This window comes from Momordica charantia, assembly GCF_013281855.1.
Source record: "Momordica charantia cultivar OHB3-1 chromosome 10 unlocalized genomic scaffold, Mcharantia_2.0 BLBB01000010.1, whole genome shotgun sequence".
Taxonomy (NCBI): domain Eukaryota; kingdom Viridiplantae; phylum Streptophyta; class Magnoliopsida; order Cucurbitales; family Cucurbitaceae; genus Momordica; species Momordica charantia.
This window is the reverse complement of record NW_028275158.1, coordinates 17,258,114-17,286,079: the sequence shown is the minus strand read 5'-3', so window position 1 is coordinate 17,286,079 and position 27,966 is coordinate 17,258,114. Positions and strand designations below refer to the sequence as shown.

Sequence of the window (27,966 nt, the reverse complement as noted above, 5' to 3'; positions counted from 1 at the left end):
TTTTTAGTTTTTGGTTTTTGGTTTTCTGTTTTTAAAAAACAAAAATCATATATGTTTCCTAACCATTTTTTGTTTTTTTGTTAAAAAAAAAACAGAAAACCAAAACATGTTCGGTAACCATTTTTAGTTTTTAGTTTTTAAAAAGTTTGAAAATTGAAAATACATATTTGAGAGAGAAAATTGTATGTAGAATAGAGATGACATGGTGTAGGTGCGAGTGAGGATGCTCTCCCCCATTCTCGTACCCGTGGAAATTTTTAGTCTTCGTCTCCACCTTGTTCTTTGGTTTGAGAGATGTTCTCGAGAAAAATTATTGGTTTTATAATTGTTTATAATTATTTTTAGAATTTAAGTATAAGAAAAGTGTAATAAATATATATTAATTATTTAAAAAATGGAATCGAGGACGGGGACAGGGTCGGGACATACATTTCCTATTTTTGGGACCCAACCTTACGGAAATTTTTGTCATCCCCCTAATGTACAGACATGAAAATACAAGTTTAGAGAGATGTAAATAAACTTTTGGAAGATAAATTTTAGAAAGATAAATAAAAAGATTTAGAAAAAAAAAATAGTGAAACAAAAGTTAAAGAGAAAAAGAGAAAAATTTTAGAGAAAAAAAGTAAGGTTGAGAGAAAAATATATATTAAAGAAAAAAAATTATAAAGAAAGAGAAAAATTATAGTGGAAACAAATTTATAGATAAAAATAAGATTCAAAATATAATTTTTTAGAGAAAATAAATAAATACAGAGATAAGTAAAAGTTACCGTGAAATAAAATTGAACGAGAAAATAAGATATAATTTTCAAAGGAAAAATAGATTACGAAGAGAAATAAAAGTTATAAAAAGACGAAATTTTAGAGAGAAAAAAGTTAGGAAAAATATTAAATTTTTAGAGAGAGAAATGAACTTAGAAAAAAAATAAAAATACATAAAAATTTGGAGAGACACAAATAATAATAAATATTAAAAATATGAAAATTTTAGAGAGACAACAATAAAGTTTATAGAGATAAATTTAGAAATAAAAAAAATTTTAGAGTGAGAAATAAATTTTTTAGAGATAAATATGAGAAAGAAAAAAAATTGTATTATAAGAAAAAATCAGATTTTGAAGAACAAGGAGTTCTTCGTTCCAAATGTGGACGAGGTGCATTCCACTCTCAGATCTGAAACACGACAAGGCTAAAGAGTGTTATGTGTCATGCTTATTTAAGGTCAATTGAGGTTGAGAACGTGTGCACATGGATATAATTTAGTGAAAACGGGCATACTCTGTGTTTGAAGACTCAAGCACTTCAACTCAGGTGAATACAAGTAAAATGATGCAAATATGTTTGCTTTGTAGGACAAAAACAAGGAATGTTGATCAAATGTGTTAGGCGCATAAAACTCCCAAAGCCCCAACTTATTGACCAAATGCGCCAGCCACATTTTGTTGAGATTTCATGCTGCACCTAAATGTGCCAAATACATTTCTTGCCCAGATCGACAAAATGTGTGTTTTAACTTATTTTGATCAAGCATTCTGTGAAAATCAAATGTCCACACCATTCTTCCTGAGATCACGCAAGAGGAAGTCAAGTTTTGTTGGTTCATGATATTTTCTAACTTCTCAACTTATTTCTAAGAAAAAGGAGCCTCCAGGTTTATAAATACAAGTCTCCAAGAAGAGATGAAGGCACTTCTAGCTTTTGAGCTTTCTTCTCAAGTTTTTGTCAACTTTAGTTATTTTTACAGCATTGAAGCTTTGTTTAGTTCCTTAGTTATTTTCGTAATTGTTCATTGTTTCTTTTAAAGCAAATTGACTTATTCTATTTCTAATCTTGTACTTTTTTTCCAAGTTTAATGAAAATGATTTCTTTTGTAATTTTCTCTTATGATTTCGTTTTCTCGATGTCTGATAACTCTCCAAAATAGAGTTATTCTAGTATATATTTGGGCGTTTTTATGCAAAGAAATGTCAAAGTGTGTCGGTTTTGGTTCTTAAATAGCCTAGATGAGATTAGAAAATGGAATCCAAGCTAAAAGCCCTAGGTCTTGAATGCCGTAACTAAATATTGCACTAAATGCTCTTATTTCTGATATAATTGCACAGGTTTGGAAGCAGAAGACTAAACATAAAGAGAGTGCTAAATCCAGAAAGAGTGAGCAAGGCATCTTCAAGGCAGAGTAGATAAAATCTGGAGCGGAGCAGAGCTGGAGCATGGATTCACTGCACAGTAACAGCCTAGACAAAGGTTTTACCGTGTCCGTACAAATTTCAGCTGGGTGCCCTAAAAACGGAACCCGATATAAAAAGGACATTTAACCCTAGTAGGCACACACAGATCCCAATAGAAGCTCGTTTTTTAGAGTTGAAACGACAAGGAAGAGGATTCTCTCCATTTTCGAGGTCAGAAAGCTTACGACAGAAGGGATATTCCACTACAGTTTTGAGCTGTCATCTTTTTCTTCTTCGATCTTCTGCTATTTCCTTAAGATGAGTTGTCTTCTTCTTTTACCCATTGTATTTTCTTCTTCATTTATAAGCTAAACCTCATTTTGGGGGAGATTCACATGTTGTAACTACTATGAAACTGAATCTCTAGCTGCTATATTCGTTCTTTAATGTAGCTGTGTTTATTTCTTATATCTTATTGAGCATTGTTGGCCGCTTTGTTCTGTATGCTAGCTTTTGTATTGACCCGAGAGGGTTTACAGTTTGCTGAGTTGCTTCATTAGTGATTAGTACTTTTTTATAGTATTTGTGGATTCTCAGGAATGGGGTCCCCTAATCATGCCTAGAACTTGTTTTTATTGTTTGGAAACTTAGCAACGGGAGTTGTGAGTATCCTTGTTTGGGTGATTCGGGAGGGAACCAAGTCGAGTTGTGCATTAATGAATATTTATAAGCTAGAGGGTAGGTTGAGAGGTTTGTGAATGCATGTTGAATCTCCCTCACTTTTCCATATCTGTTAACTTCCCGTTTCGCAATCTGTGCTATTTCTTCTTCTTGTTATCAGCTCTACGAAGTGTGTCTGCTACTGAGATCTTTTATTGCTTGTTTATTATATTTGTTTAGTTACGACACAAAAACTATATTTCTTTGTTTTTACACTTTTGGTATCTGCGAGCATCGTTTAAAATACTATCCAAAGTCCATGTGGATTCGACCTCGTTTCGTACTACAATCGACAATTTCGTGTATACTTGCACGTGTTGTCAGCACGGTTGTGTGGACGCAACAATGTCCACGAGTAGCTAAATTACCTTTTCAACCCTCCTATGAATGTCTTAGTTTCCTATCTTTTTATATTACATCTATCAGTGAGCACGACGTGTACGCTCCTCTTACTTATCTTGATTGATATAATTCATCTAGTTGATTTACTTGTTGGTCACTCGTTTAAAGCATATTAGTTTGAATTTAATTCTAAAAAGCTTAGAGTCAAATAGAGTTCGTCAAGATAAAATGGGAAGTTACTTAGAAATAAGAACTAAAACAAGAACCTAAACATAGACTCTCTTACCCGTTAAACGAAAGTTGAAGTTTTCATTATTTAGGATTCTAGTGTTTCATAGACGTGCGTAAATGCTAGTCTAAGTTTCTAAACAAACCAAAAGCGGTATGAGATAGGAGTCGAACCAATTTGCATAAAATGAACGAAAATGTGCCTAGCGGATCTGGTAGGTATAATTAATCTTTTTAAAACTAAGCAGTAGTAAGGGGTTGACTTTTTAAACTCTATTTTCCTCGTGTTTTTAAACTGTGTTCCCAATAAATTCAACTATTTTTATCCTAAACCCGATTGCTCATTCAAGCGATTTACAAATTTATTCGAAAATAAAACTAGTTCTTATGGAGACGAACTTGGAATACTTCCATATTATTACTTGTGACAGTGTGCACTTGCACTCTACCCTCTAGTTGTTAAATAGAGACACAACAAGAACGCTTTTCCTCATTTTAGTCATGTAGTCGAGCCGTCACACCCTCGTTTGCTCCATCTAGTTGTGGCCTTTGCATTATTGTCGTCCAGATCTTACCGTCACGCCATGGTCATCACCATCCAGATCTCGCCATTCTCATTCCAGTCACACTGTTGAGTTGATGCCCTCTTCGCACTGTCTAGCCGTCATCCTCACGTCAGCCCCATGCAAATCTCACCATCTTGAAATCAAACGTCCAAATCGTCATCCAAATCTACTCATCCTTATTCCAACGGCTTGTGCTTCATTGTTCAGTCACGCCATCTAATTGTCGCTCTTATCATCGTCATCTAGATCTAAAACTAGGAGGGGCATTCCTCGTTCAATTTTAGATCTAGACGAGGAATATTCCTCGTCCTCATCTAGAATGATGAACACCTCGTTCCTTATTGATGGTGACAGTTTTTTGGCAACAACGTTCGTGAGACTCACCTTAGGGGAGAAAAGGAGAAAGGAAGGAAATTAGAGAAAAAAATCTAGTTACCAAAAAGTACTATTAATTTAATATATATAATTTCGCCAAATCAGCATAGTACGTATACAAAATCAACAATTTTTTCACCATGTTATTTTATCGTTAGTTAACTAATGGTCAAGGAGCTTAGAGACCATTTAAGAATATTTTCCAAAAGTGTCCCTTTTGAAATTTCAGAGACCAAATTGTTAGGGTTGCAAGGAGTGTAAATAAAATCTCACAATGGTTAGGGAAGGAGGTTTTCCGTTGTTATATGGATGATGACAATTATCTCCATGGTACGAGGCTTTTTGAATGTGAGACCAAAAGCAAAACTATGAGACTTATACCATAAGTAGACAATATCATACCATTGTGAAGATACTTGGAGGTACCATTGTTCATAATAAGTGGTATCAAAGCCATGGTCTAAAACCTAGTTGTGTGGGAGAAATTCTCAGAAACCAAATAAAAATGATTTCTGATCCTTATAGACATTAATTACGAAAATTGTGATGAATCTCTACATCAAATAAAAAGTGCTCGAGGTGGCGAGCAAGCTAAGACATATTCTCTATGTCGTGTGACGAGCAAGACATATCATATCAAGTCATGTAGATTGAAGTCAGGTCGACTAATAGGAAGAAGGATGAGGCTTTGTTCGAGCGGAGGAGATTGAGGGTGCGATAGTGGTCATCGATACTAGGCTCTCGTTGTCATTCGAGAGTGGATGGGTCAAGCTCTTATGTCGGGGAGTGGATGAATGAATGACTATTCAAGAAAAGATACAAGTGGTATTTATTTGAGGGGAGGATGATAAGGATTGCAATTCTTGCAAACAAAGCCTCACATTAGCTAGAGAGAAAGACGTGATCTATGGTATATGATAAGGATAATTATCTTTATTGGTGTGAGATGTCTTTTATTATGAACTTTAGTAGAATGAAAAAATATAACAAGTCAAGAATTCAATGTAAGCTTCATTAATGGATAAAAATGATAGTGAGCCCTTAATATAGAGGAGCTTTGGAAAGAAGAGATTACAACGAATTGATAACAGCACAGAAGCTGATTTGTAACTAATAATAGAAAGTTAAAACTGACTTTAAGTGTATTTAGTGTGCTATCTTAGTATCCCCCAAGCCAATGTCAGTAGGAGAGGAAACATTGAGCTTGGACCTTAAAGCCAAAAACGACTTTGCAGACAACAGTTTTGTAAGAATATCAGCCACCTGCTCATGTGTAGGAACATGATAAACAACAAGTTTCTTCTGTAATACCAAATCTTGAACAAAATATATATCAAGTTTCATACGCTTTGTACGAGAATATAATATAGGATTGGTGCTCAAATGAACTGCACCGAGATTATCACACCACAAGATTAGGGGCTGAGACAGAGGTATAGAAAGTTCAGTAAGGAACGATTTCAACCAAACAAGCTCCATAGCAGCATTGGCCAAACATCTGAACTCGTCCTCTGTACTAGATTTAAAGAAAATATTCTGTTTCTTCGATCCCCACGAAACCAGATTACCACCAAAATAGATGTAGAAACCCGAGGTTGATTTTTTGTCATCAAGGTCGGATGCCCAATCAGCATCAGCAAATCCATGAACAGTGATAGCAGATGGTTTTGAAAGCAATAAACCGTGATGAAGAGTCCCTTTAAGGTATCTTAAAATACATTTAGTAGCCTTCCAAGGAAGAAGTGTGGGAGCATGCATAAATTGGCAAATTTTGTTGAGTGAATAAGCAATTTCGGGGCGTGCAATCGCAGCATACTGCAGAGATCCAACTATACTTCTGTAAAATGAAGGATCTGAAATCAATTCACTGCCTCTAGCTGATAAGATAGAGCCACTCACCATTGGTGTTGATATCGCATTCGCTTCAAACATCTTAGAACAATGGAGCAAATCAGTAATATATTTAGTTTGGGAAAGAAACATACCACCCATTGTGAGTGTATGAGAACTCTATTCCCAGAAAATAATTGAGTACACCCAAGTCTTTAAGAGCAAACGTTTTATGAAGACAGCAGATCAAAGAACTAATAGTAGAAGGTGAAGAACCAGTAACAATTAAGTCATCCACGTATATGAGAACATAACAAGTATCAGTAGAAGTGACTCGCATAAACAAGGATGTGCCTGCTCTGGAATTTACAAAACCAGCAGTGAGTAAGAAGTCCTTTAACCGATCATACCATGATCGAGGCGCCTGTTTGAGCCCATATAAAGGCTTTTTAAGCTTACACACTAATGGAGTTGATGAGGAGGAAGATGTAGTAGAGAATCCGATCGGTTGTTCCATGAAAACATCCTCAGATAACAGTCCATGAAGGAAAGCATTATTGATGTCTAATTGACGAATTACCCCATTCTTGTGGAGAGCCATAGTTAAGAGAACCAAATTGTTATAGGTTTAACTACGGGGCTGAATGTCTCAGAATAATCAAAATCAGCCACTTGATGAAAACCTTTTACTACCAATCGAGCCTGTATCTAGATATGGAGTCATCAAAACTCCTTTTGATTTTAAAAACCCACTTGCAGCCTATAATCTTTTTATCTCTGGGAGTAGGGACCAAATCCCAAGTTTGATTAGCTAAAAGAGCAGCACATTCAGTCTCCATAGCTTGCTTCCAATGTGTACATTCCAATGCAGTCTTAGCATTAGGAGGTTCAGTATCCAAAAACTCAGATAAAAAGGCATTAGGTTTCCAAATGCTATTCTTTGAGCGTGTAACCATTGGATGAGTATTCAAGATAGAACGAACCTTGGGTGGATGTAGTTAATGTAATAGGTAAGGAAGTTATAAACTGTGGTGGGATAGAATTAGTATGATTGGATTGAGTAGTGTTTGGGGATAGAGACTGATGTACTAATGAATCAGACATAGGAATAGGTAAATACAATGAAGAATTAGAAAATGATGTATTAGTGGGTATATCTGGAGAATGGATTGGATGAAAATTAGGTTCATTTGGAAGGATATTAGAACTTAGAAGGGGCAGGAGATGCAAAATCTGGTGTGATAGGTGGAGTTGTAGCAGCTGAAACATGAGGGGCGACAGAGGAAGATAAAAGACACAGTAGGAAGAGAGGCAAGACTATGAGTTAGAGGCTTGTGTGATTCTGATTTAGATTGAGATTTATATGGGAAAATTGCTTCATTGAAAACAACATGGCGAGAGATGAATAATTTGCCATTGCTCTCAAGACATTTATATGCATGATGAATATTACTATAACCTAACAATAGGCAAGGTGCAGATCTAAATTGAAGTTTGAGTTTGTTAAACGGTTTGAGATACATTTACCTTAAAGGACTTGTGTTGGTAGTCTATTAATAAGGTAGACTGAGTTGGAGAAAGCATCATCCCGAAATGTTAATAATGCCATTTTGTTCGGACGTGTTGTTTAAGAAAAGGAGTGAATGAACGAAATTCACCTCCCCAATCTTTTTGAAGCATTTTGATAGAATGATTAAAGAGTTTTTCAACTTGAGTTTCAAAAGTTATAAATGTTTTAAGCGAGGGCTCTAATATCATATTAATATTCATGAGGCTCCATCTAAAAACCAATTAACAATAAGAAGAGTGACCCATGCCTATTATAAACCTATGTTAGGTCCCATCTCTTTTCAATGTGGGATCCTTAACATGCCCCTTTAAGATCGCGGCTCTTTTTGGCTCATCGATCTTGACCGGATCCCATTTTCTATTGGACCGGATGCTCGTTTGAGCTTTTGGGCTCTGATACCATATGAACTTTAGTAGAATGAAGAAAGCATAACATGTCAAGAATTCAATGTAATCTTCATTAATTGATAAAAGTGACAGTGAGCCCTTAATATAGAGGAGCTTTGGAAAAAAAGAGATTACAACGAATTGATAACAACACAGAAGCTGATTTGTAACTAATAACACAAAATTAAAACTGACTTCAAGTATATTTAGTGTGCTATTTTAATATTTACGAAACCAAAAGTAAAAGTCATGAGATTATTCCTAAAGTGGAAAATATCAAACTATTCTAAAATACATAGAAGTACCCGTACCGATGCAAATAGACATTAACTTCAAAGCTTCATGGATCAAGACCGTATTTTTTTTTCCAATTTATAATTTTACTATTTATTATTTATTATTATTTAAAAATAGAAGTAGTGAGGAGTGGGAATAAGAGGAATGGGGTTGATTGATTGAGACGTGGCCAATCGTGCATGACCCTTTGATAGATAGTTCTATTCTTATCCATTTTGGGATAACTCTTGCCACGTTCGAAATTTCATTTCACTTTTCTCTTTATGGTAATTTCACCAATTACAATTTAAAACTTTAATTCTTTTTTTCTTTCAATTTTAATTATAGATTTTAGATTTATTAGAAATCGGGCTATTTCTTTTCACATTTTCAAATATAGATATATTTTTTTTTCAAAAATAGATAGCTTCTTAAAAATTAAATATTTCTTTTTCGTTTCCATCGATTTCTATAGTGCAACAGAGGTGGGAAATGAGATTGGATCTTTATGATTAGAAAACGAACCATATAAATTATACATATTATTATTTTTAAAAAATTGTGAGTTTGGTGATTCAATTGAAATTAATTTGTTATAAGGGTTCTTCTATGAATTATATTAAATAATTAATTATTATAATTTTTTTTGCTCTCCAATCAAATTTCTCTTTTAAAAAGATAATAAATATCCCAAACGATGAACTTTTTGAAAATAAAAGAGCAAAAAAAAAAAAAAAAAAACCTAAAGTGAAAAAGAAAAAAAAGAGGAAAACAAGAGCGTTTATAGAACCATAAAATAATTTCTAAACTCAGTTCCGATTTCTCAACACATGCTTGTTCGTTGGATTTTTGAAATTGGATCATTTCTCGAGCCCAATCTCTCTCTCGTGTTAATTTGTCGACGAAAAAGATCGATTATCGTTCTTGTTCTTGTGCTACCAGTCCCCACCAACAGTGTCCTGCGATTTCAAAATTTCAAACAATTTTTCATTTCTGCAAATGATTTGAAGAATTATTGCGCTTGTCTTCTATCCTCTCTCTCTCTCGATGGCTATGGCTGAGAGTGGGGGAGTGGCGTGCAGGTGCCGGGAAATGGGAAGCTATTTTGTCCGAGAAGTTAGGTTACTGGGGAAGCAGAGAATCAAGAAGAACCTCCGGAGTTTTTCGATTGTTCCATTCTTTAGAAGCAGCCTTCTCAATCGACGGCGGTTGATTGCGCGCAACAATTGCATTATCAGGTATATAACCTGGCATTTGGTAAATTTGTTGTATCCGTTTGGATTGGTTAGAATTTGCTCAAAGAAATTAGGGGTATAGAAATTGTGAGGATCTTCCAGTTAATTTGGATGAGGATGGGGGCGAAGATTAGAAGCTTCTTTCAGCCATGATATTAATGGGGAGAGATTCTTGAAGGGGGAAATTTTGATAAGGAAAAACTTGAAGATTCTGTGTTTATTAATTACATTTTTTACTTGTGTTGAGTTCGATTACTGTTCTTGGGTGCTGGTTTTTGTCTCAATTTCATTACAGGGGAAAGTAGAGAAAGAATATAGATGTAGAATTTGTGCTTCATTTGGTTCTTCAAAAGAGTGATTGGAGTTTGTCATTTCTTGTAAAAGAAATAATGTTTAGTTAGATAATCAGAGTTGCTTTAGTAAATGGTTACAAAATAATGTTTCACCTAAAAGTACTACTCTTAAAATTCATCTCAAACTCACTTTTAGGTTGAATATACTAAGAGAAGGGAATGAGCAAAAAATTAATTTTCAATGACAAGTGATATTCTTGGTTAGCATTCTGACAAAATTTCATCCCATTGAAGCTAGGATCGTAGTGATCAGTCTGTAGGAATTGGAATAGTAGCAAAAATAATATAGTGAGAATTTTTAGTAGGGATATTGTGATCTCTTTTTCTATTCTTGCTCTCCCAATTCTTATACTTCAATGGACTTATTTATGACATTATTCTCAATATGCCACATTATCCATGGTGTATTTGCAGCATGGATGCCCAGGAGAAATCAAGATCCAGAATATTGAAGTCATCTAAACATAAGAGAGTTCCAGTGTACGTTATGATGCCTGTCAACATTTTCGGCATGGATTCTTCTGGGAATATGAGGATCAGAAAGTAAGCCCCTTTAGTAGTCACTATCACATCTGTTATTGTGGATTCATGCACATAGAGATGTAAATACACTTCTACAAAGCTATATGTTAATGTGGGGAAGAAAAAGTTGAAATCATAAAGTTGGCAGAATTTATTAAAGTGATGTCCTGCCATGTTTTATTATCTATAATATGATATTTTCTTGAGTTACAATCAATAGGTAACCAGTCCTCCATGTTTTTGTGTGCTGTTCTTTAAATTTGTATCCTCTGAACTCTGTGTTGGGGAAATAGTTAAGATGTCACTATTTTGTTTCTTCCAGAATCAAGGCCTTATCCGTGTCGCTTAAAGCACTCAAGTTAGCTGGTGTACATGGAGTAGCAGTTGAGGTTTGGTGGGGGATTGTAGAGCGTTTCTCTCCTTTAACATATAATTGGTCAGTTTATGAAGAACTATTCAAACTGATATCTGAGTCTGGGTTGAAGTTGCACGCCGCCTTGTCATTTCATTCAGACATACGCTTGACATCTAGAGGAAAAGAAGGTGTGAGTCTTCCGCAGTGGATTCTGGAGGTTGGTCTATGTATGTTGGGGCTATGTTGATTCGAAAAAGTTACTTGTTGATTACAAACGCTGTCGGCATCCATTTATTTGACCTATGAACTTTCTAATAGCTCCGATATATTGGAGAATACTGGAATTAACTTTTACGATCTCAACTACTCATTTCCATTTTTATTATCGTTCTGCTGAAATTACAATCAGAACTGTATTCGAACAACCTTTTTCTCCATGATATCATTTTTTACTCATTTGCTATATGTTTGGGTTTTTTTCCCCTCCACTTTTTGGACTTGGAAGTTCAACGATTCTGAGTATTCTTTTTCTGCCAGATTGGTTCTTGCAACAAAGATATATATTATCAAGATCAAAACGGATTGTCCAATGACGATTACCTTACTCTTGGAGTGGATAATTTTCCTCTTTTTTCTGGCCGAACTGCCCTCCAGTGCTATGAAGACTTCATATTGAGTTTTCTTAACAAATTTGATCACTTCATTGGAGGTATGATTGAGGAAATAAGCATCGGTCTTGGCCCTTCTGGAGAGCTTAGGTACTTGTATTTATATCTGAACTAGAATACCGAAGCTCTCGGTAGAGGGCTTATGGAGAAACATTTTACAGGTATCCTGCACACCCTTTCGGGGATGGAAGATGGAAATTTCCCGGGATTGGCGAGTTTCAGTGCTATGACAAATACATGTAAGTCAGAAGCTTTTTAGAATTATTATTATTTTCAACAAAGTTAAACAATCATAACTTTCAGTTATCACTTGTGAAATGCTTGCTCTCCATTTAGGATGGATGACTTGAAGATGGCCGCATGCCGAGTAGGCAAGCCACAGTGGGGGAAACGAGGCCCTCGGAATGCAGGGTGCTACAACAGTTTCCCTTCTGGGACTCCTTTTTTTGAGGAGGGAGACGAAAGCTTTCTCTCCGATTATGGACACTTTTTCCTTGTAAGTAACATAACCTAACAGAGTTTCCTCCTCCAATCTTTTCTTGTTTGAATTTCAGGTAATGAAAGCTTTTTCAAAAGCACGAAAGCATTGTTTTTATCAAACTTGTAAATGGCAATATCTATGGACATTCTATCTACTGCTAAACAATTGAAATTTTTTATTTGCTTGTGTACCATAGTTTCCTTCTAGACATTCCTTCAATTTGTTGTTTACCCTTACATTATACATTCGATAACTGACTTGATTGTCGGTGGGACATTCGAAGCTTATATTGCGGAAAGTTCTTTGTAGGAATGGTATAGTGGTAGGTTGATTCATCATGCAGATGCTATTCTTGGGAAGGCAGCTACAATGCTGAAGAAGTATCAACAAAGCAATCAACCTTCTGTTATATTAGTGGCTAAGCTTGGTGGTATACATTGGTGGTACAAGACAATATCTCATCCGGCAGAACTCACTGCCGGTTACTACAATACTGCAGGCAGGGATGGTTACGATCCTGTAACTTCGATGCTGTCCCGTCATGGAGCTGCCTTACACATTCCGTAAGATTCTTACCTCCGAAGTTCTTATCCGCATCTTGGCCATGTCCAGACCTTTGAACTTACGTCTTTGTTTCTCTTAAATGTTCATCTATTTGAAGTTTTTAATTGCAGCTGCTTAGAAATGACGGACAGCGAAACACCGACAAACTATTTCTGCAGTCCAGAGGGATTGCTCAAACAGGTTGGTGTCTCATCTGATCATCATCAAAGCTAGCTTTGTTTTTCCCTTTTTTTGTGGTTTGAATGTTTTTTTTTTTGAATGCCTCTCTCAACTTGTATGAGTGTTTGGCTGTTGGAATTTGGAGTGTACTGAGGTCTTTAAAACTGGTGTTGTAGGTTTAAACTGCTTCTCAAAATGACTCAAAATGCCTAATTTTCTCTTTTCTGACTTAGATTCGAACAAATTCAGAACAAAACATTATTCATTTGATCGGGAGGAACACGAATGAACGGTTCGATAAGGTAAATGCGAGTTATACTCCACATATTATTTTTTGTGACTGATACTGAGTTTCCAAAAGTGAGTTTTTCCTCTCTCAATTGTTTTTGGATGAATTTGCTTGCAGGCTGGGTTATGGCAAATCCATGCCAATTGTTACCATCCACAAGCGGAAGTTGTGAGATCCTTCACTTTTTTCCGAATGAATGACAAAATTTTCAGTGGAGATAACTGGAATAACTTTGTCCCTTTTGTTAGAATGATGGGCACTGATTTGTAACATAATTTTTAACCGCTCCCTCTTTATTGTAATTACTTCCGGAAGCAGAACAACAATTGTACAACACTATATTTTTTTTGGCTCAAAGATGTTCAAATAATTCTTTACTGTCTATTGTGGTGCTCGGGCCTAATTCTTCTTCTAAATTTCCACCAACTCACTAATTACCGCGTCATTTAAACTTATCATCAACCAATTAAAAGATATAACTGAAAAATGCTAATTCATGTGGGACTAAATTGAAAAAACATGCCAACATTAGAGAGACATATATTTAATCAAAACTAACATACTCTATCAATTTGGTTACAACATAGATTTTGACCTTTTGTTCCATCGGAATTATGGCTTCATATAATTTTGATACGGTTAAAGCAAGCATAACTCAGGATAATTGACATATATCTTCAACCAAGAGATTAATTCTAAATATTTGCGTTTAACATTTTTTTTTTTTTTTTTGGTTTTATTAAGCTTACATTCTAAGCTATATTTATGAGTCTTGTATTAAATGTTAAATTTGATTAATGTATAATGTAGTGTGCACCTTTGATGATAAGGATCAAAATAAATATTTATGAGATTTTGAAGACAAAAATAAAAATATTTAAAATATAAAGATAGATAAAAATTCAAAATTAGAATACAGTTCCAACTTGCTATTTACTATCTAACAATAAAAGAACCCTAGCAACAAAAATAAACAAGTCTTTTTTTTTTTTTAGCAGCAGCAGCAGCTTGAATCCTCTTCCTTAGCACCAATTTTGTAGACACATAATTTCTTCAAGAAAAACTATTTGATGCTACCGGCCATTACAATATGGCAAACAAAGTCAAAAATAATTTTCTCTGACTCTCACCCTCTCGCCAAAGAATATGTCCAATCTTTCTGTTTTCTATTTTTGACTTGATTTTTCAATGCATCCGTCTCCTCCTCCTTACTTTGTAACCCTAATAAATACCATAGAAGAATAAAAATAAAAAACAAATTAATTATTATAATAAACAAATAAATAGATTTTGATAAAGTAAAATTATTTTTTTTAAATTAAATTGTAATAAAAATTTAAAATACATATTAAATAAATAAGTCATATGCACTACTACGTACCCGTACTTCAACAACAGTCGAACTTTGTAATGCAAATAAAATATATTCAATATCATTTGTCAACCGTTGCATCTATCAAATAAAACAAAATAAATATTCGTGAGAGAGATAAAAAAATGTGGCACTATACTGATAAAAGTCACCATTTATTTTATTTTTAAATAAACTGAAATATATTATAGGAGTTTATACATACGAGAGAAAGTAATAGTTACAAAATTAGTCTAAATTCATGAAAATTTTATTTTCTATAAAGTGATGGGATAAGGAGAGATCGCATTATCAGAAACCATGCTTAATTTTTTTTAGTACAGTCAGGTTGGCAACTATACTTGAATTTAGAACTATACGTCTTATGTTTATATTATCACATTTATGATAGAGAATAGAAGGTAGAATTAAAGAATAAAACGAAAGTTCGTTGAACGTTAAAAACCATATACATATAAACACACTTAAAAGTTTCACTTACTCTAGGAAAATTAGCGATTAGTGTAACAAGAACCCATCCATGAGCATCCATTAAACTCTTCAGGTATGTATCTCCCCTTAAATTCTCAATGCTGCAAAATTAAGGCTCATAAAATAATATTTCTAAAATATTTGAAATTTATTTGATAATAATTTTATTTTATAAATCACTTGATATGAACGATAAAGGTTTATGTCAGTCTTTTTTTAATTTTGAAATAATTTTATAAGCTAAGAAAAATAAAACAATTACATGTGTTACGTTTTATTTTTTGAAAAAAAAAAACTAAAGCCGCTTATGACCTATTTGCTCTTTACTTTTTTTATTTTTGAAAATCAAATTTATTAAACTATTTCCATCTTTATATTTATTTTCTTTTGTTATCTATTTTTAAAAATATTTTCAACATATAAACTAAAATTTAAAGACAATATAAACATTTTCATATTAAATTAATAGTGAAAAGTGGGAAGGGAATACCTGAAATAATAATCCACTTGTGTTACTATTTTCCTACACAACTCAAAACCTTGATCAGAAAGAGGCCTTGCATGATATATTTGTGGCGGCGCTCCAACAGAAGGGTTATACATGGAGTAGTTGAACGGATTAAAATATGGAGAGGTGTAATTAACCATTGGCGGTACATACACTAATAATTCCCAAAAGAAAAGAGAAAAATCGATTAATAACTATGGCGAGGAAAAGAAAAACTAGAGAGAAAATTGTTGCAATTAGCCCTTCAATATCTTATATGTACTCAAAAGAAGAAGAAAAAGAATCCTTAGTTTAGTATCCCGACTATTATATTTTTATCTAATAGATCATTGAATTTTAAAAAGTTTATAATAAATACATAAGTTTTCTGATTTATTTAATAAATATAAACACACAAAATAGAAAGTTTAAAAACACCCACTTGAAAATTGAGAGATTAATTAGATTAAAAGTTTGTGAGTGTAACTTAATGGTCAAAAGCGTACCCTGATGAGGTGGGGGGATGATGGGGTTGCCATAATAATATTGATGTGGTGTGACCAGTGGCATGTAAACGGATGATGTTGGATATCCCCAATAACCGTTGGTGTACGAGTGAGCATACAAGTCTCGATTTTCAACATGGCAATGGTAATGATGAACCATCCAATTATTTCCACCGCCGTTGCCGTTGCCACCATTGCCGCCATTGTGATAATGACTCCCACTACCACTACCTACGTTGCGGTTTCTAAACGATGAGTTGAATTGCGGCGACTGTTGTAGCATTGGTGGCACCAACACTCTTCTTGAAGACTGGTTTGGTGATTGAGATGCCATTCTCACTTCCTGAAAATAATGAAACCACGTAAAATTGTAAGTATATGAATCTCATCTCAATTTCAAATGTCATCCTTCTATTTTTTTAAGTGAGATTAGAATATTTGTCTATATGAACCTAGTTCAGTAGTTTAGATATCTTGTTTTTTCTTTAAAGGTTGAGATTCAACTCTCAATCCCGAATGAAAAAAATCAGAGTAAAATATTTAATTAATATAGTAGATAAATACTTTGTTATACTCTGGCAAAAAAATACAAACTTTTCGAATGAAAGGGAAAGAGAAAGAAAATCAAATTCCATAAATGAATAGTATATAGAGAGAAGAAGCCAAACCTTGAAGCTATAAGAGTGAGAATAATGTGTTTCGCAGGAAAATTTTGGTTAGAACTGACTCCTTATTTATAGTGAAATAGAAATTCTATTTCCTAAAGGAAAAAGAAATATATAAAATAAAAAGGAATAGGATTCTTTTTTAATTTCGGAATTGGAATTGCATTATGAGTTTATGACAATATCTACGCCACTATATTATATCTGCTGCTAAACAATTTAAATTTTGATAATCAAACCTTTATTTTCCTTTATTTCTTATTTTCTTTTCTTATGGTTGGTTGGTTTACTCCAATCCAAGCAGTTTTAGTTCTTTATATATATATTTTCAAAAATAAGATATTTTAACAAAAAAAAAATATTTTTCATTTAAAAGAAGTAATTATAACTTTTATGTCTAATTAAATTTATATGGTGATGATATTTCTTTTAACAAATTTAAATTCATAACCCCTAAAGTTAGATAAATATCATAAAATTGTTTTTATTTGATTTCTACGTAATCACCCATTAACTTAAAAAAAAAAACAAGATTCCATCTCACTAATTTTATTAAAAATCAAGTTTATCAATCAAAGTTTTAATCCACAAAATACAAAATTAAATTATGATCGTTTCCTTGTAATTAATTTATTTGGTATATATATAATTTTTTTTATTTTTCTAGAAACACACATATCACATATTTGAATTATTACCCACATTTTAGAGAGACAATAAATTCTAAAAACAAGTTATTTGAGAGGTTAAAAAAAAAAGTTGTTTGAGATGTAAATAGAAAAAAAAAGAAAAAAAAATAGTTTTTCCAGTTTTCAAATTTCAACTTAAATTTTGAAAACGTTTTCTAAAAATAGATAACAAAACAAGGAAGCACATTAGGTAAAATAGTGTTTATAAGGCTAACTTTAGAAAATAAAAAATAAAAAATGACATAGTTATCCCATCAAACCATAAGAATGAAAGTTTTGCTTAAAAAATTAATAGCTACAAGTTTGATGTGCGTTTTAATGAATTATTTAGATAAATAGTATACAAAAACTCTAACTTACCTTCGAGGTTTTAAATGTGATGTGGATAGAAATGTTGGGATTTCAATTGATGGAATGTGTGCTGAAAATATCGATAAAAATGTCGGTGTCGTTATATATTTCTAACAAAATTATAACAAATATTTAACCAATTTTCTATTATTAATATTAATATTATGTTTATATTAGTAACATTTTATGTCTTTTTTTTTCTTCTCTTTCGCAAAGGATTTTATGTGTTTGCTGACCTACCATTTTCACTCGCTCTCAATCTCACAAAGTCACAAATCATGCCATTTAACATTTTTCTATTCCACGTGCAATCATTCTCTTCCTCGTTCTTTCACACACTAATACTAATAATAAATAGATTTATTAATACTATACCATTTAACATTTTTCTATTATCCCATTTCAAAATTTTTTATTCTATTTATCCGTTTTTTAAGTCATAAAAATATTTTAACTAAATTATGTAATCAAACTTAATGATTTTTGTTAATGGCGAATTTTGATGAGGTCCACTTGTCCTTCAGATGTGTGCGTCACCGAAGAGCAAATGAGCCTGTAATTAGAGAACTCGATGTCAGTGCGGTCCCCCGCCTAATACACTCTAACGATCAAATCAGTAATCAGAGTAAAGGAATGTAGACACCTTAAGAGTTTTTAGTGACATATTTTTCACTCACTTGGTAGTGATGAGGTCTTTCCCCTTTATAGGCACGAGTGGCCAATTAGGAAGGACGACGATTTTGGGCATAGGGGTGTGTCGGGCTGTACGAGATTCTGATGGGCGAGGTAGACATCCCCGGCACATCCGGTGGATGGCACCACCGTCTGCTAGTTAGTCCTCATACTGTAGGTGGCGGCTATTGCCCCCGACGTTCTCTCCGTACACGCGTGTACGTTCTTAACTGCTTGTGGTCCCATGCCTCGCTGTCACCCCCAATGCTCGACTTATATCCTGCTTGGATTTCTCCTTCAATAGTTAGCCCTCTTTAGGATTCGGGGTGTCTCGCTCGGAACAGTGGGATCCAAAATCATTGATGCAGGTTGGAAGCGTGTGTGAACTGTGCTTCGAGGCGCATGGAGGAATAATCCTCTCCAAATCCGCTATGAGCCCCACACATCAAGTTGGGAAAGTCATCGAAGGTGTTCGTTCGTACCGTTGCATTGATGAGGGGACATGTGTCCGTCGCTTTTTCACAGGAGGCCGCGTCCGTCGAGTGCTGAGCAAAGCGATGGGCTGCAACAATTGCGATTCTGGATAGTCGTCGGATATTAAGCGACCTTTGGAAGGGTTTAAATCCCGTTTTCAATGCAGATTTTAGTTTGGTTTACCCTTCTCTTTGCTTATTTACATTCTCCCCTTAGTGAAAGTTCTACAATGCCTATCTGAAGAAGCTTTTCCTCTCGTGGTGGTCGTTCGACCGTGGCTCACGTCCCATCGATCGCGACGGAAGTGGACCTGGACAATATAAGGGCTAACCACCGCGTTCCCGATTATGCTCTCATGCACTTGTCTTCTGAGGACGAGATAATTGATTCCCTCCTCCGGGATAGGTAAGATTTTACCTCTAGATGTTCGATAGCGAGGTTCAAAAACTTGTTGCACCTCTGCTTAATAGCTAGAGGGTAAGTGCAAGTGCACACTGTCACAAGTAATAATCTGGAAATATTCCAAGTTCGTCTCCACAGGGACTAGTTTTCTTTTAAAACTGATTTTGTAAACTGCTTGAATGAGCAATCGAGTTTGGGAATAAAAATTGGTGGAATTGTTGGGAACATGAAAAACACACGAAAATAATAGAATTTAAAAGGCCAACCCCCTACTATTGTTTAGTTCTAAAATGATGAATTACACCTACCAAATGTGCCCGTAATTACACTCAATTTATGCAAACTGGTTCAACTCCTATTCCATACCGCTTTTGGTTTGTTTAGAAGTTTAGGCTAGTGTTTACATATGTCTATGCAACTCTAGAATCCTAAATAATTTAAATGCCAACTTACGTTTAACGGGTAAGAGAGCCTATGTCTAAGATCTTGTTTTAGTTCTTATTTCTAAGTAACTTCCCGTTTTATCTTGATGAACTCCGTTGACTCTAACCTTTTCAAAATTAAACTCAACTGTTGTGATTTAAACAAGTGGCCAGCAAGTAAAATCAACTAGATTAATTAACTCAATCAAGATAAGCAATTTGAGCGTAAACGCCGTGCTATCTGATAGATGTAATTAAAATGATGGGAACTAAACCATTCGTAGGAGGGTTGAAAAAATAATTTAACTACTCATAGAATTAAAATAAATGCAATAGCAAAAGAAGATAACAAAAGAATTCATTTCCATTGAATCAGGAAAGAAGAACATAAATTAGAATAACTAGAGTTGCAATAAAATAAGCAAGGAAAAATTGTAAAAACAATAAAGGAAGAACAAAACTTAAAGCTGAAATTAAAACTTAAAAGCTAAAGTTGACAAGAATTTAGAAAGGGGAAGCAAAAGCATGAAAAATGAGGTGTGTAGAAGTGATGCTTGGAGGCTCCTTTTATAGGCCATGGAAGTAACAAGGATTTGAGAAATTCAAGGGAAGTTGGCAACCACTTGTTGTAAAGATATTAGGAGTAAAACCAAATCATAGACCAGCCTAAAAGGGATGGTAAAGAGCAATGCAAGGCTTTAACATTGCGTAGGGGTAGAGCCCTACCTCCAACACATGAACAAGAGGAGGACAACAAGGAAGAGACATCAACAACCGAAGTTTTTGAGGAAGAAGGTAAAGCCACACAAAAAGATGAGCCAGCAAGCGCTACTTCAAGATGTAGTACGGAGCAGATGAGAGAGAAAAAGGACAGTGGAACACAGACCATGGAATCAGAAGGTCACGAGTTCAATGTGGACAACAAAAAGAGTAAGGTGCCTAGAGCAGACAATGCTGAAGCATCCATGTCCAAAATAGCTGGCAAGCTAAAGCATCCAGAACAAGTCGCTGCTCCAATAACCCAAGTAGAATATGTTCGTATACCCTACCCAACACGACTGCAGAAAAAGAACTAAGACGGGCAGTTCAAATGATTTCTTGAGGCGCTTAAGCAACTACATATCAACATCCCACAGGTTGAAGCCTTAGAGTAAATGCCTACATATGTGAAATATTTGAAGGATGTTCTTACTAAAAAAACGTAGGCTAGGAGAATTCGAAACAATGTGCTTAACCAAGGAATGCATTTCAATCTTTACTAGCAAGATACCTGACAAAATGAAGGACCCCGAGACTTTCACAATTCCAGTATCTATTGAGAGTCAGAATATTGGTCAAGCCCTATACAACTTGGGAGCATGCATTAATTTAATGTCATTATTAGTGTATAAAAGGTTGGGCATGGGAGAAGTGAAGCCGACAACAGTCACCCTACAACTAGCTGATCGATCCATTGCGAATCCAGAAATAAAAATCGAGGACGTATTGGTACAAGTAGATAAATTTATATTTACTGTTGATTTTATTGTACTTGATTTAGATTTAGATTAAGAGGTACCAATCATTCTAGAAAGGCCATTCCTAGCCACAAGACGAGCTTTAGTGGATGTGCACAAGAGAGAAGTCACTATGAGGGTTCAAGATCACGAGGCAAAGTTTTATGTGTACGATTCAATGAAATATCCGGCGGATGCTGAGGAGTGTGCTGTCCTAAGAGTACTAGATGAAGCAATGATTGCGACACTAAGCTCGGAGGTTATGCTAGAGCATCGAATAGTAATTTGAACATCATGCTGGAGCAGGCATATGAGGATTGTCAAGAAGTTCTCTACGTGGACGGTGACCAAGAATTAACTAAGTCATGGTCTAGAGTGCATGAAAGTTTAAACATCGAAGAGTCTGGCCACAAGCAGCTGAAGCCGTTCGTTGAAGAACCTCCAGAGTTAGAGCTTAAAGCACTGCTACAACATCTAAAGTACGCTTATCTTGGTACCTCTAACACCTTACCGATTATCATTGCTACAAAATTGTCTAAGGATAAGGAGAATGATTTGCTGGCTGTATTAAGAGAGCACCGAAGAGCCATAGGCTGGACAATTGTGGATATTAAGGGGATAAGCCCAAGTTATTACATGCATAAGATTGTTTTGAAAGAGGATTGCAAGAATTCAGTGGAACCACAGAGGAGGTTAAACCCAACGATGAAAGAAGTTGTGAAGAAGGAGATAATCAAATGGCTGGATACTGGGATCATATACCCAATTTCTGATATTGAATGGGTCAGCCCGGTACAATGTGTCCAAATAAAGGAGGAACGATAGTAATAGAAAATGCTAAAAATAATCTCATTCCTACTAGAACAGTTACGGGCTAGAGGATATGCATGGACTATAGGAAGCTTAACAAGGCTACAAAAAAGGACCATTTCCCTAACCCTTCATTGACCAAATGTTGGATAGATTGGCTGGAAAGGAGTATTATTGTTTTCTTAATGGATATAGTGGTTATAATCAAATCACTATTGCACCACAAGATCAGCACAAGACGACATTCACCTATCCATATGGAACATTTACTTTTAGAAGAATGTCATTCGAACTATGTAATGCTCCAGCCACATTCCAGCATTGCATGATGGCCATCTTCTCGGATCTGGTCGAGTCAGTGGTAGAAGTCTTTATGGATGACTTCTCAGTATTTGGAGCCAATTTTGCTGAATGTCTATCAAACCTCCAACGAGTGTTGCAACGATATGAAGAAACCAACCTTGTCCTCAATTGGGAAAAATGTCATTTCATGGTTCAAGAGGGCATTGTGCTGGGCATCGGGTCTCCAAGAATGGCTTGGAGGTGGACAAGGCTAAAGTGGAAGTAATTGAGCAGTTGTCGCCGCCCACCAACGTGAATTGAGTTCAAAGCTTCCTAGGCCATGCAGGATTTTACAAACGGTTTATAAAGGACTTTTATAAACTTGCAAAACCCTTACATTCTTTATTAGAAAATGATCGTGTGTTTGATTTTTCTACTGAATGTTTGAAGGCATTTTCCACATTGAAGAATGCACTTACCCACACCCCGATTATTCAAGCTCCAGACTGGAGTCTACCTTTTGAGCTTATGTATGATGCAAGCGACTTCCCTATGGAGACAGTGTTGGCGGAGAAGAAAGACAAAGTGCTGCATCCCATATACTACGCAACTAAGACATTGATAAAGGCTCAGATTAATTATACTACTACCGAGAAGGAGTTACTCGCAGTAGTGTTCTCGTTTGAGAAGTTTAGAGCCTACTTGACGAGAGCAAAAACACTGATCATGCCGCACTAAAATATTTTCTAACAAAGAAGATGCCAAACCGAGACTGATTAGATGGATTCTGCTGCTGAAAGATTTGATGTTGAAATTAGAGATAATAAGGGTGTTGAAATTAGAGATAAAAGGGTTCTGAGAATTTGGTAGCAGACCATTTATCTAGAATTGCTAGAGCGCAGGAAGGATAGGATGTTGTAGCAATCCGAGATAGTTTTCTAGATGAGCAATTATTAGCCATTTCCCATAAAGACACTGATTTCCCTTGTTCACAAGGGTAAAAAGAAACTAGTTAGGTGTTGTTTTCTACAGTTTTACGCTCAGAAACCTTGTTTTAAGCTTAGTTTAGTGTCCAAAACCTTTCATTTGGAGTTATCCTAGGTTATACATGCATATAGGAGATTTTTACATCATTTAAAGTTGATTTCTAACGAAAATTACAATTTTGTACAGAAAAATCTGGGGAGAAAGGTCTTAAGGAATTGATTTCACCTATTGAATCTATTAACCAACTACTTAATTACTCAAGATTGAACGAATTATTAATTCTATAGGCCAAGAACTCTCAAATCTCAACTGCCTCTCTCGAGCGCAAGCTAATTCTCCTTACAAATTATGAAACCAATATCCCTATTTAGTTTCTATAACAAGTAAAGACTTTATTGAATAAGTCTTTTAACGACCTCAAAAGAACTTCTAAATCTCTCGATCTTAAAACCCCTTTAGTTATGCATCTCAGTTCTAACTTTAAACAATCTCTCCTGAGCGTAAGATTTCAAGTCTAAAATCAATCAATCTATGGCCAGTAGATTCAAGGCATTAAGCATAGAGAAGCATAAGTAGAACATTCATAAGCATTCAATCAAGAAAACTAAACAATCAATGAATAAAGTTCAATGGCTACATCAATCCTTAAGATTAGAGGTTTAGCTTCTCATATTCAATGGAAAACAATAAAATCACAATGAGAAGTCCATAACAAAACTAGAAAAACCAAGGAAAAGGAGAAGAAACTATGTGCCGCGTGTCAATCATCCGTTCCCGAAGCGACCTCCATGATCCCGAGCCTTGAAAATCACTTTTCTAAGCTCTCCAATGACTTATTGCCCTCCAATTTTGCCAAAAAGCCAAACTACCAAAAAACCTCTCCCAAACTCCTCCATCTCTGCGGCTGCACAACCCTATTTTTATAAAGAGTTGTTGCGGCAGTGCCATGGCGCTATACATAGGGCCATGGCACTACACTATTCACAAAACGCGAAATTTAAACTTCAGAGTGCCGCAGCGCTCTAGGCCAGGGCCAAGGCGCTATCTTCTTGGGTTTTTTTGCTTCAAATCTTGTTATTATTCCATCTTGGTCACTTTTATTCCGATTTTTCTCTCATTTTGATCCAAATATGTCTCGTTTCCTCCCAATTCTTTATTCCTATAAAATATATCTTATGTGCTTAAATTTGTCATGAAGAAACGAAAACTAACAAATAATTTCAATATAAATCTCATAAAATGTAGCTCACAAAGTGTGCTATCAAATACCCCCAAACTTAGCTTTTTGCTTGTCCTTAAGCAAACATAACTACTTTATATCCAATGATCTCATGTATAATACTGAAAAGTTAAAGGGTGTAAATCTCATCTTATTAAATTTTCCCAACCTAAATCATGCTTATTCTCAATATATCTTAACTCAACATACTTGATCTCCTTTCTAATCCCCTTTCACCTTTCTCAATAACTAATAATACAAATAAAGTCAGTCACATATCTATGAGATGAATCAAAATGACAATCAAGAGAATTAGTAGTGGTAGGATATAATTTTTAAAAACTCAAGCATCTCATTAACTCATTGAAATCAAATGCAAAAGACTTAACACCCTCACGAACTTTCACTCAAATCTCTCAAAGTGTTTTTAGGGTGTTTTTACTCTCAAAATCAAAACAAAGCATGTTATTACCATAGGCTTGCAAATGAATCAAATCTCCCCACTTAAAGATGAATTGAATGTAAAAATCAAATGGACTTTAATAATGGTTGTAACGGGGCTTAGGTAAGAGTGAGATAAAATGAATTTAAGAGGCTCAAAATTAAGACAAAGGAGATATTAGGTTGCATGCTAACTACATAACATACTGAAGCCAATGAACAATGAATACAATACACCATCAAACACTAATACTTCTTGAGAAATACAAGAATCTATTACTACTTGAAAGATATTTCTCCAAATGATTTCTCTACAACACTGAACAAAGAAGAATATACCCTTATATACAATTTTTTTTTCACATTTTCTTTTCAACCATATTTCTTTTCTCTTTTTTTTTTCTTCTTCTTCTTTTTTTTTTTAGCTTACAAATTTGGCTTGAACCGAAACAAGTTAAATCATGCAACTTTTGCTCCTTATCTTAACACTGGTAAAAAAAATATGGAGGACAATATTCGAAACAGGCCTTAGGGTTAATAAATGTGTTCAATCCAAGAAAAAGAATGAGAAATTAGGCTCAAATATGGCACTCTAAAGTAAAATATAACAAGGTAGGCTCTTTAGAAGTCTCAAATTGTGGGTAAGCCTAAATTGCCCTTATCATATTAAGACACCAATTCAAACGAGTGGTCACAAAATGCATTCACCAGCAAGTTCTAGAATAAATATGCCAAGTTCGATCACACACAAGAATAAACATGAGCAAGATGTAACAGATTGCTCTAAGGCTTAAAAGCTCATTGGGTATGTATAAACTGTACTATCAAGTCAAATGCATTTTTCAACCAAGAAATCAATGAGATACCATTATGTAATTTATAGAACAAAATCAATCATGCTTATCTCTTTCATGCATAAGAAATCAAACCCAAGATGCATTCATAACTTACAAAGTATTGAAGGGTATCAATCAAGATTCAAAATTTCAAAAAAAGAAATCAGCACATATGAATCATGATACATACTGAGTCAAAAGCATGAAAAAGATGACAAAAATCTCCACCCCAAACTTAACGATTACATTGAAAGGTAGAAATAGCACAACAAACATGCAATATAACATCCATCAAGATAATAGATTGTCTCTAATCAAGTCATACAACAAATCCCCCCAAACTTAAAAATTACATTGTCCTCAATGTAACAAAACGTATGAAGTAGACAACAAGGACAAAGAAAATGAAAAGGGGAAAGAAAAATACTACCCTGAATCTAATATCAATATTGCATAGCGCCAAGACGTCTAGACACACCACCAAAATCTACATTAAGCCTATATGAAACACAAAAAGTAATGAGAAAAATAAATATAAAGAAACTAAGATAACATAAAAATAAAAACAAACTAAAAAAAAACTTTGGGTTGCCTCCCAAAAAGCGCTTTATTTAACGTCTGCAGCTAGACGTGACTCTCTTTTATTTTATTTTTCTTAAGGTGTATAAAACTCCTCAATTTTCTTCGGTCCCTTCTTCCTTGAATCGATGTATCCTACTAACTCTAGTAGGCTCATTTTCTTTTCATGGGCACTTGAAAGAGAGAAAATTTTATAATATAAATTAGGAAGGTTAAAGAAAAATAAATCAAAACCATATTTACAAGACTCTTCAGGATAGAGAAAGAAAAGATGAGAATTAAGAGAATTTTCAAAGGATAAAATAGGAGTAGGCTTTTTAACCTCTTCCTTTATCACTTGAAATTCCTCTTCCAAATTAGGCTCATGTTCTTTCTTTATCACACAAAACTGTACTTTCTGGTGTTGCTCAAATTTTTCCAACTCAATCCAACTATCAGTGCAAATAGCTTCACGGGTTTCTGCCTGCTGAAAGTTCTCTATCTGATCCCCACTATCAACGCATACAACTTTACAAGTTTCTGCCTTAGTGGTATGGAAAAATTTTGCTCATGAAGGGATTTAATTGAACCAACTATCTGACTAAGTTGTATTTCCAAACGCTCTATAGTGGCTCCATTTTCTTCAATTATGGCCTTCATCCTATCCACTTTGGCCTCTATCCTATTCATCCTTTCTGATTCTTCTGCACAGAGATTTTTAATTCTACATTCCAAAGTATATTCTCGCAATAAATCTTCAAGGGACGAATTTTACTCACTCTGGTTGGGATAATTTTGGCTCCAAGTACCTTCATTGTCACCACACAAAGAATTTTCATATCTCATATAATCAAAATGATAATAATTAGGCACTTGAGTTTTCTAAAAACACTCATAATTAACATAAGAATTCTCATAGTTATAACAGGGGTAAATTGAAAAATAAGAATTAAATGATCGCGGTGACCCTTGGATGGTCGAAGACTCCTAATAAGGCCACTTGTAATTATAAAAAGACATGATTTACATAAAGGCATACACCACTCAACCAAGCAACCAGGAAAATAATACACAAAAATAAAAATTAAAAAAAAATCTAGATAAAGAGAAAAAAATCAAGATACAAAAAATATATACAAAAATAGAAGAAAAAAACTCTAAATTAAGACCAAGCAAATTCTCCACGATATAAAGTGAAACTAAATAATTGCCAATCCCCAGCAACGACACCAAAAACTTGTAGCAAAAATTGCTTATCGCAATTGTACGGGTCAAGCTTTAATAAAGTGGTAAGTCATACCGATATCGTCCTCTGGATTGGGTTTCTAGATCACTCAAGTACCACAGATACAATGACTCAATTTTATTTAGAGAATCAAAATCAAATTGGAGAATATAATCAAAGGAAATAAACATTCAATAACAAAGATAAAAACAATGGGGAGAAAGGTCCTAAGGAATTGATTTCACCTATTGAATCTATGAACCAACTACTTAATTACTCAAGATTGAACGAATTATTAATTCTATAGGCCAAGAACTCTCAAATCTCAACTGCCTCTCTCGAGCGCAAGCTAATTCTCCTTACCAATTATGAAACCAATATCCCTATTTAGTTTTTATAACAAGTAAAGGCTTTATTGAACAAGTCTTTTAACTACCTCTAAAGAACTTCTAAATCTCCCGATCTTAAAACCCCTTTAGTTTCTTGCCCTCCAAACTAAGCTCTCCAATGA

At 34.5% G+C, this 27,966-nt stretch overlaps 1 protein-coding gene across 2 annotated transcripts; it reads left to right on the top strand.

The window, feature by feature from the left end:
- Window positions 1–9,207: 9,207 nt before the first annotated feature.
- Window positions 9,208–13,474, top strand: BAM4 (beta-amylase 4). Of its 2 annotated transcripts, XM_022302516.2 has the most exons (10): window positions 9,211–9,702; window positions 10,467–10,595; window positions 10,897–11,146; window positions 11,467–11,687; window positions 11,759–11,836; window positions 11,934–12,093; window positions 12,388–12,641; window positions 12,753–12,822; window positions 13,035–13,103; window positions 13,208–13,474. In XM_022302516.2, exons 1-10 carry the CDS (start codon window positions 9,512–9,514, stop codon window positions 13,358–13,360), a joined length of 1,575 nt encoding a protein of 524 aa, XP_022158208.1. In that variant the 5' UTR covers window positions 9,211–9,511; the 3' UTR covers window positions 13,361–13,474. The 2 variants fall into 2 exon arrangements, 1 of the variants encoding a protein (XP_022158208.1); XR_015787039.1 differs by lacking the exon at window positions 13,208–13,474 and having other exon boundaries at window positions 9,208–9,702; window positions 12,740–12,822; window positions 13,035–13,093.
- Window positions 13,475–27,966: the final 14,492 nt, after the last annotated feature.